This window comes from Orycteropus afer, unplaced genomic scaffold, assembly GCF_000298275.1.
Source record: "Orycteropus afer afer isolate SDZICR_OR568_19922 unplaced genomic scaffold, OryAfe1.0 scaffold00036, whole genome shotgun sequence".
Taxonomy (NCBI): Eukaryota; Metazoa; Chordata; class Mammalia; order Tubulidentata; family Orycteropodidae; genus Orycteropus; species Orycteropus afer.
In genome coordinates, this window is record NW_006921623.1 from 11,896,194 (window position 1) to 11,909,729 (window position 13,536).

General features: G+C 40.9%; 1 protein-coding gene across 1 annotated transcript in view; it reads left to right on the forward strand.

Annotated features, from left to right (window-relative positions):
* PLET1 (placenta expressed transcript 1) overlaps nucleotides 1–7,662 on the forward strand; it is a 15,686-nt gene extending 8,024 nt beyond the window's left edge. Inside the window, exons 2-4 of the mRNA XM_007936605.1 lie at nucleotides 1,909–2,119; nucleotides 4,134–4,195; nucleotides 7,490–7,662. Of these exons, the coding sequence (XP_007934796.1) occupies nucleotides 1,909–2,119; nucleotides 4,134–4,195; nucleotides 7,490–7,662 (446 nt within the window). The remainder of the gene's footprint in view (nucleotides 1–1,908; nucleotides 2,120–4,133; nucleotides 4,196–7,489) is intronic.
* Nucleotides 7,663–13,536: the final 5,874 nt, after the last annotated feature.

Consider the following 13,536-nt stretch of genomic DNA (forward strand, 5'->3'; position numbering starts at 1 on the left):
GGGTATAAGAGTAACAAGGGGAATGTCACACCTTTCCAGTTGTCTGAGTCCAGAATGTCCTTGGGGTTCCCAGCAAGTGGAACCTGTTCTTAAGTCCCTGGAATCTGGGAGAATGCTGTCACTTTAAATATCCAAAATGGTCAAACCACTTGTAAACATTCAAAATGGCTATGCCCTCCAGACAGGCAAAAGTCCACAGCTCAGCCCGCCTTCCTCTTCGCTGCTTCTCCTTTTATTCCCCAGCCACCAGAGCAGTCCCTGGCTAGCAGGGCCAATTTTTAGGTTAATTCTTAGGTCCTACCACCACTCGGCAATATCCAAGCTGTCTGTGCTGTCAGGATTACTGCCAGACCGCAGCTCCGTTGTCCCCTTTTTTGGTGTTTGCATACAAATTCTACTGCTAGTTGGAGGTTAGTCTGCATCTATATCCTTCCCTTAAGGCTCAGGGGTCCAGAATTATCTTCTGTATCTGTGTTAATTGGTTCCCCTTTTCTTTGTTGAAGAGGGTCTGTGCAGTCTTTCTGCCTATTCTGCCATCTTACCGGAACTCAGGAATCTTTCAGAGTAGTTATGTATCATGATCTCCATATAATGCAGGATAATGTCATTATTGCCAGACTTAGAATCAGTTCTGGCACTTAGTGAGCATTCAGTAAATATTTGTGGAGTGAATGATGAACAAGAAGAAAACTAAGGCTCAAAGGTAAAATGACTCACTCCTAAATGGAAGAGCCAGAATTTAGATCCAGGACTGCCTTGACCATATTGTGCTACATGATTAATTGTCTTTGTTTTGTGAAAGAGAAGTCTTTGGGAAAACTTCAGGAGGCTTTGAGGAACTTGGAGAACAACACCTTAGCATGGAGGAATTCATTCAGAAGGGATCTTCTAAGGGAAGAAATGTTGTTGTTGTTGTTGTTGCTACTGTTGGTTGCCAGCAAGTTGGCTCAGAATCACAGCACCTTATGGACAGAGTGAATCTCCTGAAATTCAGAATGCTGAAGTTATGGTTCTTTCACCTCTAGAATTAAGAAGTGTCAGTGAGGTCCCCTGCAGTTAGTATGAGGCTAGGTCATGGGGCCAGGGAGCTCACCTGAATGGAGAAAGTAAGGGAACCCTAAAGGGTTGTTTGACAGGTACCTGGATTACAGCCCCTGTGGCTCGGAGACTCTCTTCACCACCACCCTAACAATGGAGATCAGAAGCTTTGGCATTTCTGGGACCAGGAAATGTGATTTGCTTTTATCACTACCATACGCCTTTATGTCCACATAGCACTTCCCATGGGCACACTTGGCCCTTTCACAGTATTTACCCCTTCCATCTCCATACTTCCCTGGGAGGAGGGCAGAGCAAGTTTATCACCCTCATTTGGCAGGTGAGGAAACTGGCTCAGAAAGATTTCCAGAATGCCTAGGATCTCACCCCCAATGTGTACCAAAACCAGGGTGCTATAGACAATTTGGAAAACAAAAACATACTAGGAAAACCAAAAATCATTGTAATTCCACTACCAAGAAATTACTACAATTAGCATTATTAGGGGCAGGCTAATAGTAGGAAGGAAAAGAAGGATTCAATGCTTAGAGGACACTGAGCTTCTGTTAAGGGAGGTGGAAAAATTTGGGAATGGATAAGGGTGATGGTTGCCCAACATGATAAGCATCACTGATGTTCCTGAACTATGAGATTGCTGAAATATCAAATGTTTTGTTACAAATATATTTACCACAATTAAGAAAACTACCACAGTTAATATCTTCTTATATTTCCTTTTAGACATTTTTCAACTTTTTTACAAAATTGGGATCATATTTTTATGTACATACTATTTTGAAATTTGCTCTTTTAATGATTAATTTTGATGTCCCACTATATAGATGGCTGATTTTTTTTTTCCCCTTCTAGTAAAGATTCCTGCTAATATCAACTCCACTTCTGTGGTCCTGCAAGCTACTGACAAGTCCGATAACCCAGTAGGCACCTGGCAAAACACAAGCCAAGGAGGCCAAGACTGTAAGGGCAGCGGCAAGTATGACATGGATGCCTTCAACAGCTCATTCTTCCTGGCATACTGGCTATCTCCTGATTCTGGAAACATAGCTTCAGTCAAGATACAGTAAGAACCTATCTATATATGTTTTGCTTTGATTGTTTTTATTTCAAATTGGTTTTACACAGTTTTAAATTGACCTTGGAGGATTCAAATTACAAACTGGGTGCCATATGGTAAATTCAGTAGGTACACTCTCTTTTCTGCCTCAGCATTCTTCATCTGATCTTTTATCTATAGGTATTTATACACACAGATACCATTTACAATCAATATAAATAGGACACAAATTAAATCAATATAAATTGGATAAGTATTAATTTGGACACAAATTCTTGATCCTCAAACCAAAAACTCACTTAAAAAGGAAAAAAGATTTATTTTGGAAATGTCTATCAGAAAGCGTGAGGATTGTGTGACCTTTCTAAAGTCACCCAAAATGGATGCGCTCAGATTCTGTCCAGATTAACAATAAACCTTCCTCAAGCTAGGGATTTGTCACCAGGTTTATTTTAGGAATCAAATGTTAGAAAGTATTTATGTATCCAATTGTCATTTTGCACTGAAAGCACAGGTCTGACTGTAAGGCCATGTCCTCTGTGAACAGCCACCAAGACTTTGTGGGTGGTGGTGACAATGATGATGATGTTATCAAGCCATTCTACCCTCTCCTGCTATACTCTAGGCCTGGTTGAACCCAATGGGCTTTGTAGAGGATACTTTTGTGTGTACAGAGTGACTTGCAAGAGTAGAACCCAAAGAGAGCTACTATAATCCAGCTTCCCAGTGACAGCAGCCTTTCAGAAGCCAGAAAAAACTAATGAGGAAAATCATATACCTTTCACTTCACCTTATTAAAGCCTTGCAATAATAGGTGAAAAGACAAACAGAGACAGTAGGTAAGTGAAACATCACACTCATGCTGACAATGACCATGCAGTTTCCAGACGCCTCCTGACTTGTACACCCCCTATAAGGCCCTGGACACGCTGCTTTTTTACAATGTAGACATATGGCCAGGATCAACAAGGCTGACCCAGGGTAAGAGAGTACCACATATTAGGGAGGACACAGAGCAGAAGCTCTCCTGTGCTGGGTACTATACTGGGACATAGGATACAAAAGTGGTGTGAAAAGGTCCTTGCCCATAGGACTTCATGATCATGTTGGGGAATCAAGGCCTATACAGAAATAATTACTGAGGTTAGACATCACTTCCTCAAGAAGAAAGCATTCCCTAAAGCCCCAGACCAAGGTAGGGCTCTCTGCTATACACTATCATAACTTCCACTTCTTCCTCAGAGCATGTATCACAACTGCATTTAATTACCTAATTAAGTCACAGATTATTCGCTTAAAACCTGTCTTTTGGAGGAGACTTTAAGTGCCACAAAAGAGCACTGTTCCCTCAGCACCAAGTGCCGTGACTAGCAGGTAGTGTACTTGCATTAATTATGCGTTGAAAAAATGTGTGAATAGGCACTGTTATAATAATGGACCCTCTGATATAAAAACAACAACAAACCAAGTTGGGCAGGTTATCTAACAAATCTTAACAAGCACCTACTATGTGTGGGTATTATGTGACAACAGAATCTGCCCTCAAAGAGCTATAGGTAAAAAGAATCCTCAGCAAGTCAATGCAGTAAAGGGTTGTGGCTCTCTGATGGTGGTCCATCTCAGTTACATTAATAGAGAGAAAAGACCTCATAGAGAAGGTGACAGTTGAGTCTACGGGCAGATATGACAGAGATGGGCAATATAGGCAGAGGGCCTGACTTGAACAAAGGCCAGAGTGTGTAACTGCCCGTGAGGATTTCAAGGTGGAGAAGTTGGAGGGGATGGTGGATGGGAGAGGATGTCTGGAGCAAGACTGTGGAAGGCGTTAGGGTTAAGACCCTAAAGGGTATAAAACAGACCAATATTTAATGAACTGCTAGTTGTGTGGTAGAGAGAGTAAGCAGAAAGAATTGGAGGTTGGATCCTCAAAGAAGGAGCCCCTTGAGAAAAATCTGAGCTGAACCTGGAAATCTCTCAAATGAGGTCCTCACCATCACCTCTCATTGTTTGCCTTCTACAGAGCCATCACTATGTATTCCGATAAAAATTCTACATATTCTTCTGTGAAGCTGTGTAACACAAGTAAGTTCTCCTCAGCCCATCTGCATATCTGGCAGGCAATTCCATCAGCCTGGAAAATGACTCTGCAGGTGCCCTAGAAAAGGGGGGTCTTCTAATCACACATAGAGATCCCTGAATGGCACAAACAGCTTGCACTCATCTACTAACCAAAAGGAAGGCATTCGAACTCACCCAGTGGTGCCATGGAAGACAGACCTGGTGATGTGCTTCCACAAAGATTATAGCTAAGAAAACCCCATAGAAAAGTTCTACTCTGTAACATAAGAGGTTGCCATGTGTCAGAATTCACTCTGCGACAATGGGTTTTTTGGTTTTTAAATCATGTGTTATCCAGATATCACTTGAAATCTCCCAACACCTTGAGAATCACATAAGATTAGTTCAACTCCTTATTCCAAAAAAAAACAAAACAAAACTCAGTGCCATCAACTAGGATCCTATTCATAGCAACCCCTCCTTGGGTTTCCAAGGCGGTATCACTACGGAAGTAGAATGCCCAACCTTCCTTCTGAGGAGTGGCTGGTGGGTTTGCACTGTCAGCCTTCTGGTTAGCAGTCAAATGCCTTAGGCACTATGCCACCAGAGCTCCCCAAACTGGAAAACAAAAGACCTGCACAAAATGTCTGCAAATTCCCAGGGCCCCATATCTTCATGATCACCTCTGTCTCCAAACTGCTATTTCTATACAGTACCACATAGACACCAATAGGAAAATAAGCTCCTTCTTCAAAATCCACAAAGAATTCCCACTGGCTTAAGGGGTATAGTAGCCTTTAAGCAAACAGTTGTAGTGGCAGGGTTGGGGAGGAAGAGAAGAAGAAGGAGTTGCACGTAAAAGGGTTTATATCACAGAAATACCAATAATTTTATTAAAATTAAAGTAGCCTTTGGCCACCACCACAACTAAAAATTTCCACTGGCCTTGCACGGGCTTTGTTCCCAACCCCACACCATCCTGAGTCTTCTTGCCCTTCTTCTCCCTTCTCTGTCCCCTTTCCTTTCCCTTACTTCCTTCTGGGAGCTAAAACAAATTCTAGAAACTGAGGGTCAGAAAAGATAGGTAACTTGCCTATGACTACACAGAAAGTAAATGGCAAACCAGGACTCAAATTCCATACCTTCCACTTTTTTCTACTTTATTTAGACTTATACCAAAAGTATAAAGAGATTTTTTTTTAATATTTTATTGCAGTTTGGGTAAAAGCTTACAACGAAAATTAGTTTCCCATTCAACAATTTATATGCATGTTGTTTCGTGACGTTAGGTGCGAACCCCTCAATGTTACAACACTCTTCCCACTTCTCCCTGGGCTCCCCATTTCCATTCACCCTTCTTTCCTGCCCCTTCCTGCCTTCTGAACTTTGTTTTTGGGCAAATATTGCCTTTTGGTCTCATCTAGTTGATTGTTCTGAGGAGTACATTCCTCACAGGTGTTATTCACTCTATAGGCCTATTGATTGGCTGAAATGTGATTCCCAGAGGTGGGTTCAGTTCCAGGTTCCTCAAAGATGTTTTTGAGATGAACCCTCCTGTCAATGTTAAGAATAACATGTGTTTCTTGTTGGGACCCTCTAGTTCTTTGCCACTTGCCATGAATCAACGCTGACTCATGGTGATGCCATGTATGTCAAGCTGTAATTGTGCTCCACAGGGTTTTCAACTTCTAATTTTTCAGAAGTAGATTGCCAGGCCTTTCTTCTGAAGTGCCTCTAGGTGGACTTGAACCATCAACCTTTCAGTTAACAGCCCAACAAGTTAATCATTTGCACCACCCAGGGACTCCCCTTACTCCAAAGCTTCATGCTAATAAAATCCAAAAAGAGGAAAAAGTGGTTGTGTTCAGACTTTCTGGCACAGTAGGATGCCAGAGGAACATTTGCCCCAGGGAAGTGTGGAATGAGATAAGACATTACCACAAAACTGGGAGGCACCCTCCAGGCAGGCAGAAAAAATACACCAGCCTGAGTACACCACTGACATTTCCCTTCCTTCCACCTCCTCCTTATATCCATTGTTGTAGACTTGTTTGTACAGTCTATTTGGACTCTTAGTGACCCTATGGGACAGACTAGAACTGCCCATAGGGTTTCCTAAGCTGTAATTTTTACAAAAGCAGACTGCCACATCTTTAGCCTGTGGAACAGCTGGTAGGTTTATACCACCAACTGATTCGCAGCCGAGCACTTAGCCACTGCGCCACCAAGGCTCTTTTGCCTCTTCCTTATAGTCCTGTCTGTATTTACTCACATACTTCCTGGGTAATGAATGGTTAAGTGTTGGTTAAGTATTGACTATCAGATGAAATGTCAGCTATTCGAACCCTCCCTGAAGTGCCTCTGGCCATCTGCTTCTGAAAGTTCACAGCCTTGAAAACCCTATGCAACAGTTCTACTTTGCACACATCAGGTGGCTATGAGTTGGAACTGACTCAGCAGCAACTCACTATAACATATCCACTACAGATTTTCCAGAGTCAGAAACCCTTCCAGGGCTACAGGCCTAGCTTTCTCTGCTAGCCAAGCAAGGCAAATTCAAGAACCAGTGCCTGGTCAGATCCTTCATGTGAAAAGGACCACAGCCTGCGAGTGGGTACCTGATGCTCATACAGCACAGAAAGAGATTCAGAGTTTGAATGAGCATGCTTCCTCTTCCTGTGAAGTCAGGATGGCTGCTCTCAGTTGTTAAAAGCTTTACATGTGACCCTTGAAACTAGCAAGAAAAATAACATTGGGCTGTTCTGGATCATACATGCACTGACATTAAATGGCAATATTAAGGATAGTCGAGGGCAGACTATCCACCCCTCACAAATTCAGTAGTTGTATAAATTCAGTAGGTGTTGTTCCCCTATCACACACATAAATGTCACTGTGCAGGGCTGCACAGACTTCAAGGGTAGAGGTTTTTCACTTATTTTTGTTTTTTGATATCCTGTACCTAACATTGGGAGCTCTGGTAGCATAGTGGCTAAGACACTTGCCTGCTAACCAGACGGCTGGCGGTTCAAACCCACCAGCCACTCCTCGGAAGGAAGGTTGGGCAATCCTACTTCTGTAGTGATACTGCCTCAGAAACCCAAGGAGGGGTCGCTATGAGTCGGGTTTGACTCGACGGTACATAACAACAACAACAACACCTAACATTACCCCTCCTCGACACACTTGCACTTGATAAGTGTTTATAGAATTTGTCTTATGAATTCTGACTCCAGTGTTCCATCAGATTAGCCTCCTTCTCAAATGCCCTCCCATCACCCAACACAGGTTATGATGCCATTGGTTTTTTTCTTCCAGCAAAATCCATCATTCCAATTAGAAGTAAATTCAAGATGAGGAACACCATGGGCACGCAAACTGCAGGCCGAACCACAGCCAGAAGCAAAAGCTTGGCCAACATTTACAGCAGCCCTATCACCACTGCCATTCAGATCCTGCTTGTCTTCCTCACCAGCAGACTCCTCTTCTAAAAGGAAGCTAGGGAAGGAAATGTTCCTGCCTCCACTGCACCCTCCTGTACTCAGTTTCAAGTCAGTGCTTGGACACGTGTGTCAATGAAGGCTTTATATTCTCAAAATGTACAAACTCTGCTGCCACTGCTTCTGACCTGGGATCACTTGGTAGAGGGTAGTCGATCAACTCACTAGTGAGCTTGGGTCACACAGATGTCCAACTGGATCTTTCAGAACACAAATTATGCTTTTTATAACTACCTAGACCTGGCCTAGGGAGCCTTGGTAGTGCAATGGTTATGCGCTTGGCTGCAAATGCAAAAGGCCAGCAGTTCAGCCCTACCCAATGGCTATGCAGGAGCAAAGACCTGGTAATCTACCCTCATAAAGTTTACAACCCAGAAAACCCTCTGAGGCAGTTCTGCTCTGCTGTATAGGACGGCTAGGAGTCGAAATTGACTTGACAGCACACAACAGACCTGGTTTTTGTGCAATGTGGAGGTCTACCTCTCTGTTTAGAACTTGATATTTAATTCCACAGTCAGTCTAAACTTTTGTTCAGTGTCCAATGATTTCTCTATGTCCCAAGTCTCTGTGTGAAGAATTTTTCTAGCTTTTGAGATGACCTCAGATTTCTGACCAAATTCTGTCACTCAATAAAAAAAGAGAGAAAGCACTATTAGTACTGATGTCACTGCCAGCTTCCCATTTTGTCAACACAAATAAGCCTTTGAAAGACAAGCAAATAGATATGCACCATTCTGAGCAGCCAATGATATGAAAAGATTATTCTATGAAGGCTTCTTTTTCTATGTCACACTAAGGAAATTATTTTTTTAAAAAAAATAATGTGCCAAATTCAAATATAAGTCTTCAATGAGTGATTTTTTTTTCTTTTACTTAAAATGTTATCTAATTTTATTCATTTATGTGGACATTAAAAAATAATAGAATGATGAGTGTGTATATGTTTTCAAGGCCAGATTTAAAGCTAAATTATCTCAATTTTAATTTTTTTTAACCTGTTTCAAATTTATTATTTTGTAAAAAGCTTCCATTTCCTGAATTACATCTTAAAGTTGAAAATGGCAGTGTTCAAGAGCTTACTCCATGCTTCAGTACGATATTGCTATCGTTAGGTGCCATTTCAATTTGCAGCGACCCCATATGGTTTTATAAGCTGTAGTCTTTATGGTAGCAGATTCCCATTCCTGGATCTTTCTCCTGCGGAGCCACTAGGGGGGTTTGAACCAGCAACCTTTCAGTTAGCAGCTTAGTACTTAGCTGTTTTGCCACCAGGATTCCTTCCCTTTGGTATAGCCTCATGCATTTGAAAATATACGGCCAGGAATGGAGTCAAGCCTTCTGTTTCTAAAGCCATCCTTGCCACTTGGCCTCCCTTATTAACTTTGAAATAACCTCATGAATATCCATATCCAGCATTCATTATAGGGGGACTAGACCCATATGTTATTCACAAAGATTCTACCTTGATTCTGATAATCCTAGATTTTGAGATAGAGGTAAGATAAGTCTATAACTTTAACAGCTAGAAACAACATATGTTTTTTCCCCCCAGCAAATCAATATAATGATTCTATTATCCATTAAAACAGGAACAAAAAGAAAATTCTTGCTTTGTACCAGGGAGAAAGCAAACCAATAATAAAACTCTCAGAAATGAATTAACTAAATTTAATTTTAATGCAAATCCTTTTTTAGTGGCAATCTGTAAGTATAAATTCTTTTAAAAAATACAAATAACTAAATTAATTTTCTATTAATCTGTGGTGGCCTCTGCTTGATACTATCATATTTTCTCAGCAAATAGTAGAGATGACACAAAGAGAAGTCTACTTGTTTAAGCTTCATGCATCTGCTCAAATGGACTCCCCTCAAAAAGTCTAAATACACAGTTAGAGGATTCCAAGTAGTGAGTAATTTCAGTCATAATGACTAAATTCTACAATTAGTGAACACGTATCACAAGAAATCAGGTAAACTTCTGCTTCATCCTTAGAAACACTGTATGTTCCATCACATCTGCAGCTCAGAGGAAAAGAGTGATCATCTTTACTCCAAGACATTTCTTTAGGATATTTTGTTGTTAGGTGCCATAAAATTGGCTTCAACTCGTAGCGCCCCTATGTACAACAGAGTGAGAAAATCACCCAGTTCTGCACCGTCCTCACAATCCCTGCTATGCTTGAGCCCATCATTGCCAATGTGTAAATCTATCTCATTGACAGCCTTCTCCTTTTTGCTGACCCTTTACTTCACCAAGCATGATATCCTCCTCCAGGGACTGTTCTCTTCTGACAACAACTTTGGAGTAGGTAAGACAAAGTCTGGCCATTCTTGCTTCTGATAGACCATTCCAGCTACACTTCTTCCCAGACATATGTGTTCATTCTTTTGGCATTCTGTGGCATTTTCAGTGTTCTTTGCCAACATCACAATCCAAAGGTATTAACTTTTCTTCATTTTTCCTTATTCATTGTTCAGCTTTCACATGCATATGAGGCAACTGAAAATACCATGGCTTAGGTTAGGCGTACCTTAGCCTTGAAAGTGACATCTTTGCTCCTTAACACTTTAAAGAGGTCTTTTGCAGCAGATTTGCCCAATATAACATGACATCTAATTTCTTGACTTCTACTTTCAGGGGTGTCAGCTGTGGATCCAAGTAAAATTAAATCCCTGACCACTTCAATCCTTTCTCCATTTATCATGATTGTTTATTGGTCCAGTTGTGAGGACTTTTGTTTTCTTTATGTTGAGGTGTAATCCATACTGAAGCCCGCAGTCTCTCATCTTCATCAGTAAGTGCTTCAAGTCATCTTCACTTTCAGCAAGCAAGGTTTTATCATTTGTATAGTGCAGGTTGTTAATGGGTCTTCCTCTAATCCTGATGCCATGTTCTTTATATAGTCCAGCTTCTCAGATTATTTGCTTAACATACAAATTGAATAAGTATGGTGAAAGGATACAACCCTGATGCACACCCTTCCTAATTTTAAACCATGCATTATCCCCTTGTTCTGTTCCAAAACAACCTCTTTTTCTATGTACAGGTTCCTCATAAGCATAATTCAGTGTTCTTGAATTCCCATTCTTCACAATGTTATCCATCATTTGTTATGATCCACATAGTAGAATGCATTTGAATAGTCAACAAAACACAGGTAAACATCTTTCTAGTCTTCTTAGCTTTTAGCCAAGACCCATCTGACATCAGCGATGATATCCTTTGTTCCACATCCTCATCTGAATCCAGTTTGAATTTCTGTATTCATGCATCTACTAGTCCAATATTTCTTAGCTCATCTTCATGGTACTGCATTTCATACTCTTTTCTTGTCTCTTGAGTCCCTCAAAATTCCCATGCCTCATTGTTTTTGATGAACTTTTATATGCATTCCTGCATTGCTCCTGCTGACACATCTGCACTTTGTTTGGATGATACATTAAAATGAGTTTTCATACTTTTGTTTTTGATCTGACACACTTGCAGATGGCTCTGCACCCAGCATGCTGTACCAGTCTTATCTTGGTATCTGCCCATATGCTATCATCCATTGTACAAGAAGTGGCTTTTCTCAGAGTAGCAAACTTCACACAGCCATTGGTGTCCATGCTTTCAGCCACAACTCAGAACCCTCTGAATTTTAATTTTCCTCAAGTGCAAACTGGTCATTTTTCCCAAAATACTAATTAGTAAAAGAAATGGGCATTCATACACATAATATTTCTGATATTTCTAATAAACAGCTTATAATAAGTAATAGATTTTTCTTTTAATAATTATGTTAAATTCAAAGATGCCAACACTCTTCTGATTCCTAAAATTGTGTACCTCTTAAGAGTTCTGGTTCTATTCTTCCTTCTCCTCCTTAGAACACCCTGGTGATATTCCTCACCACTCTCTGTTGTTTGTAACCAAAGAAAGCCTCCTGATGCAAATACTTAGTCTGCTTATTCATATATACTTCATTTAATTGAGTAACTGCCCTAGAGACAGGCTGGCTGTAATTCTTTTTGAGTGTTCAAAAAAGACATTAGAATAAGCTGAACAATGGCTTTTCCCATTCAAGATTATTCATCTACTGATTTAGAGAAGTAACATGCCCCCAAACTCTTCAGAGATGCTATCTTTTCCATAGATTCCACACCCTAAGGGACAGGAACAAACGGCTCCCCAAAAGTCTGAGCAATTATCTGGAATAAGGAAAACCCCAGAATGCCTATTAGAATCAGTGTTAACCTTATGCTTTATTACTGTTGATATTTGCAAGAAGAGCATAGGGGTGGCATCTTCTGACCTCCTCCAGCCTCACAAGGGGGAAACAGTCACCATCAACAGCCCAAGCCTTATTCTTATGAGGCTAGACATGCCACCACTCTCCAGCCTTTTTAACAATTCTGACACCAACTGTCCCTCCCACAGCACTCACTACTTCTCAGCTGGGTTCGATAATGCATCACAGTGGCCATACAGAACTCACACACAGTACTCATGATTATGGGGTTTATTAGGGAAGTAACAGGTTACAATTTAGGTTCACGAATGTGCTCAGGATACAATTCTCCATCACCACAGTCTCCCCTCTGCTGTGCCCTCAGACATGCCTCTCTGGCCCTTGGCTTCTCAGCCTAGCCTCTGCCCTGCTCAGGCAAGTGTTATAAACCTCTTTTAGCTCTGCCAATAGGTACACCTCGATGCATCCTAATCCACCAGCAAGCCTCGTGGACAGAGGCACTCAGTTTTCTACCTCTGCGGACTGGAAAGCCGGCCACTCTGTCTCATGCCTCTTGGTTCCTCAGCCTGTTGTCTCTGCCATCTCTCTGTGAAGGAAGTCCAGCACAGGTATCTTGAGTCCTAGGAGATCTTGGGTCCAGGGACACGTGTCCCTCCAACTCAGGTTCTTCTCTCTTGATGGCAGTTAGATTCCCCCCTTCTGCCTCTAGGAGGGATCATTTTAAGCCTAGGAGCATAGATAAACTAACCAAGCCTCACATTAGAGTTCCATATACCTTATTTGCATGGTCCCACCCAGTAGTCTGATGGGACTTGTAAAGACTATGGCCAGAAAATCCATACCAGATAAATCAATGTACCACAATATTAAAGTACAATTAAAAAAAAAAAAATGCTACTTTTTGTACTAAAGGTCTACAAGTAACAAGTTGCTGCTATTGTTAATATTCCCACTCTCCTTGGAGAAAATATAAAATTACTACAGTGTAATCTATACAGACAATGCTTTTCTGATCTATATAATGGCCATCTCTTACTACTTCAGATTCATTTATTCAATAACAAATATTTATTGAGCACATACTACATACAAGGCACTGTTCTGGGTTCTTAAACAAAGATCCCTATTCCAGTGTTTTCTCTCTCCATTGCACAACTCCCTCACAACAGAAGTTATACACGCTTAAACATCTTAAGCAACACTGTGGCTGTTGCTTTCACATGTTATGTGTCATTTAATCTTCACAGGACCCCACTGCTCTGCAATTGCTTGATTATTATCTACATAATAGATAATAGATAAGAAAAGTGAGAGCTATTAAAAGGCAGGGCAGAAATTTATACCTATTCCAAAGACCGTGATTTTTCCTTTAGCTGTGATGATTCTGAGTCACCCTTGATTGTAACTAGCAAATGATGGAGGAGAATAACAATATTTTCTCTGCTTCACTTAGTTACTGTGTGATAATAGTATTAATAGTAATAATTTAATTACTCAATAAATGGTAACCACTATAATGTGTCTCAATGTGAATCTCTTTGAGCTTATCCTATTTGGAATTCACAGAGATTATTGGGTGTGTAGATTAATGTCTTTCATCATGTTTGGGATGTTTTCAGCCATCAGTTCTTCA